General features: G+C 37.4%; 1 protein-coding gene across 1 annotated transcript in view; it reads left to right on the top strand.

The window, feature by feature from the left end:
• LOC107653275 (receptor-type tyrosine-protein phosphatase N2-like) overlaps positions 1-2865 on the top strand; it is a 64541-nt gene extending 61676 nt beyond the window's left edge. The window contains exon 13 of the mRNA XM_016439944.1: positions 2189-2865. Coding sequence (XP_016295430.1) covers positions 2189-2260 — 72 coding nt within the window. The 3' untranslated portion in view covers positions 2261-2865. The remainder of the gene's footprint in view (positions 1-2188) is intronic.
• Positions 2866-3131: the final 266 nt, after the last annotated feature.

Below are 3131 nucleotides of genomic sequence, written 5' to 3'. Positions count from 1 at the left end.
ATGACAAACAACAAGCCCTACTCTACACTGCTCAAAACTCGCGTTTGAATCATCAGTGTCAAATTCTTTAAATATGAAAACATACTTACAGTCTGTGAGTCAGAACAGCCGGCATTGTAGTCTACTCTACCAGGATCAGGAAACAGTCCTGGACACATCTGAATATTTGATTTGAACTGTTCTGGAACAGTGTTGTAAATACAACTTAACCACTGATTTCTAGTTGTGTCCTCTTTTGGAAGGCCAAACAAAGTAGTTTCGCTTTCGCAACGAAACAGTGTCTCCACGACATGGCGGCAGCGGTGGCAGCAACAATACTACAGCGAGAATCAAAGTTACGCCTTCTTTCTTTGCGTGAACATTTGGGCGGCGTTATGTAAGTCTTCCCACACAGTGACGTAGACATGTGGGGGGGTGTTTAAATGAGGCCTTTTTGGAGGGCGTGGACGAGTCTTAACTTTTATAAAGAATATCTATTTGGGTTTGAGACTTTAATCTTTGCAACTTTAGGGATCTTATCTATTCACGAATAGCTTGTAACACTCCAAAGAGAAAGGAAAACTTGAAATCGCATCATATGACCCCTTTAAGTATTTACCTTAACCTAACAGGTTGCTCTCAAGCTCTGTTGTTTGTTAGTTCTGCCAGTTTCTGGATTGTACAGTACAGTATTTGTGATTTTACTGTTCTGGCCTGCTCAGTTAGTATTTCAGCTCTGTGTTGCTCCAAAAAGCAACATATGTCCAAAGGATGTCCCCTCGCCCTGCACGTTTAGAACACTCAAAGCAGGTACTCGTGTGTTAAATTGGTCTGCCTCATAAAATCCATTCTACCCTCTCCATTCCTGGCCCAGAATAGGAATCTTTTGTGCATTAGCAGCTCCATGAGCTCTCCGGCTTTTGTTTACCTTGGAAGAGAACTCATAAACAGCTTGACTGGTCAGATAAATATCCACAGCCATACTTCATCATGTCTTGAGAACATTGAGGCATTAATGTGACACCATCTAGTGGCAAAATGGTCACATTTACACTTTTACTCCGCAGTCGCCTTTTTTCTTCCAAATCGCTTTGCATACGACAGTGAATGATAATTGTGAAAATTATCAAGTCCTTCTCATGCATTTATGGTCATTTGTATGCATTAGGTGGTCTATGTCTCCAGCACAAGCTATTACCGCTACAAAGTAAAATGATAAAATAGTATATTTATTCAAGCTGTTTCGTTTTTGTACTGACATCAAAACCTTTACCGTCACTTACTACATACTACATTATTTGAGAGACTAATTTATGTTGGTTCAAAATACAGAAAAGTGCATGTTAAGTTAATTCAAGAGGGATTTTTATCCGTTTCTTGTTTTGTGAAGCTTTGCATCTGACTCAACGCCCACTTTAGGTTGGTTTATTCCATGGCCTGCAGTGGGAGGCTTTGGTTTCAAACGTTAGTTTTGAGGGTCGCTCTTCAGACAATGATCGATCTTCACAGGGTGCCCCTCAGGGAAGAGACAGATTTTGAGTCATAGTTTGAACAGAGCACATTGAGTCACACATTCTCTGCAGCTTTAAATACACACATCTACACAGCAAATCGGAAATCGGAAATTTAACAACAATAGAGTTAAATTTAACACTTTGTCAGTGTATATATGGATACCACTAACAGTACATTTATAACTGTATTTCCATACAGAAAGTCTATAAAGTACAAACACTGAGGTAGCTTGACTTACCAGTTGCTATTCTGAAACTGAGGGAAAATGGCGTCTGGAAGATTCTTCAGTGACAGCGCTGCATAAATACCAGGATGTTGGAAATAACATTGGCAAGTGTTGGTTACCTGTAACACTGTGATTGTACACTGAATCAAATCAGCTTCTATCTCTGATAGTGTTAATTTCTCAAAATCTAACTCTATAACGTCAACACTTTACTCTGACATGCTTTAACACTGGGAATTTAACACTGACGAATTTGCAGTGTACACAAGGAGTACACGCACATTTTGTATGTACTTTCCAGCAACTTATTACGTCTTCTTCTGACTGCTTTTTTTATTATTCTCTTCAGGTCCATTTTTCCTTTATTCCGCAAGATATATCACATATGCCTTTGTGCTTAGTGTAAAATGTTGGTGTTTTTCAAGTACTTGGCTGAGTTTCTTCCACTTTCTCTTCTTCTGTCTTCAGGAACAGTTTGAGTTTGCATTGACTGCTGTAGCAGAAGAGGTGAACGCCATCCTGAAAGCTCTGCCTCAGTGAAGGAGACTTTCACAAACATTTCCAACCTATATTCTTTTTTTGTGTAACCTGGATAATTATGAAAATTGACACAATTTTAAGCTCTATCCAAATTCAGACGCATTATTGCATAAGACATTTCCTTGTACTAAGTGTGTACAATTCTAAAGCATTGAAGTAAAAAAATCAACTAGCCAACTAGGCATGAAATCATAGATTGTCTTTGCTGCTCGGATTGGTGTTTACATACACACTAGTTGTGCATATGAAATATCTGAAGTATATGTGTTTGTGTGAAGCAGATGTGATCTTAGCGGTGTTGTATTACACTGTATTAGTTCACTGCAGTTATGTTCTCATACAGTGACTTCATGTGACTACACTTAAAGTTATGGATGAGCAATACTAATGCGACAATGAGAAATACTACAGTATATTAGAGTTCTGCAGTTATGATCTCCTTAGCATCAACTTTCATTGTTGTGATATATTGTTTCTAGATCAACTAATAAACAGATTGTATTACATATACTGTAGATAAACTGATTATACATACAGAATGAACAATGTGATAAAAAATGGTCTGCCAAAATGTAATTGTACATATTATTTTTGTGTGTGCGATATAAAAGTAACATAATAAATCTCAAAATGCTGACGCTTGAGTGATAATTGCATTCATGAATCATTTTGTGTATAATGGAGGAAGAAAGACTGAATGAGAGAGATTGTACCAACAGTTATCCTCATGTGAACTGTCGCTCAGTTCTCTAAAATCTGTTCTGGTGAGTTGAACAAGAACAGAAAAAGGACAGTTTTAAGTTTTGCTCATCCTTGAATAACTTATATAGACTAATGTACAAATAATAAAAATGTATTATTGTTCAAAATT

The sequence above is a fragment of the Sinocyclocheilus anshuiensis genome, unplaced genomic scaffold, assembly GCF_001515605.1.
Source record: "Sinocyclocheilus anshuiensis isolate Anshui unplaced genomic scaffold, SAMN03320099.WGS_v1.1 scaffold219, whole genome shotgun sequence".
NCBI classification, from domain to species: Eukaryota; Metazoa; Chordata; class Actinopteri; order Cypriniformes; family Cyprinidae; genus Sinocyclocheilus; species Sinocyclocheilus anshuiensis.
The sequence above is the reverse complement of the archived record's forward strand: the minus strand, read 5'-3'. Positions and strand labels throughout refer to the sequence as shown.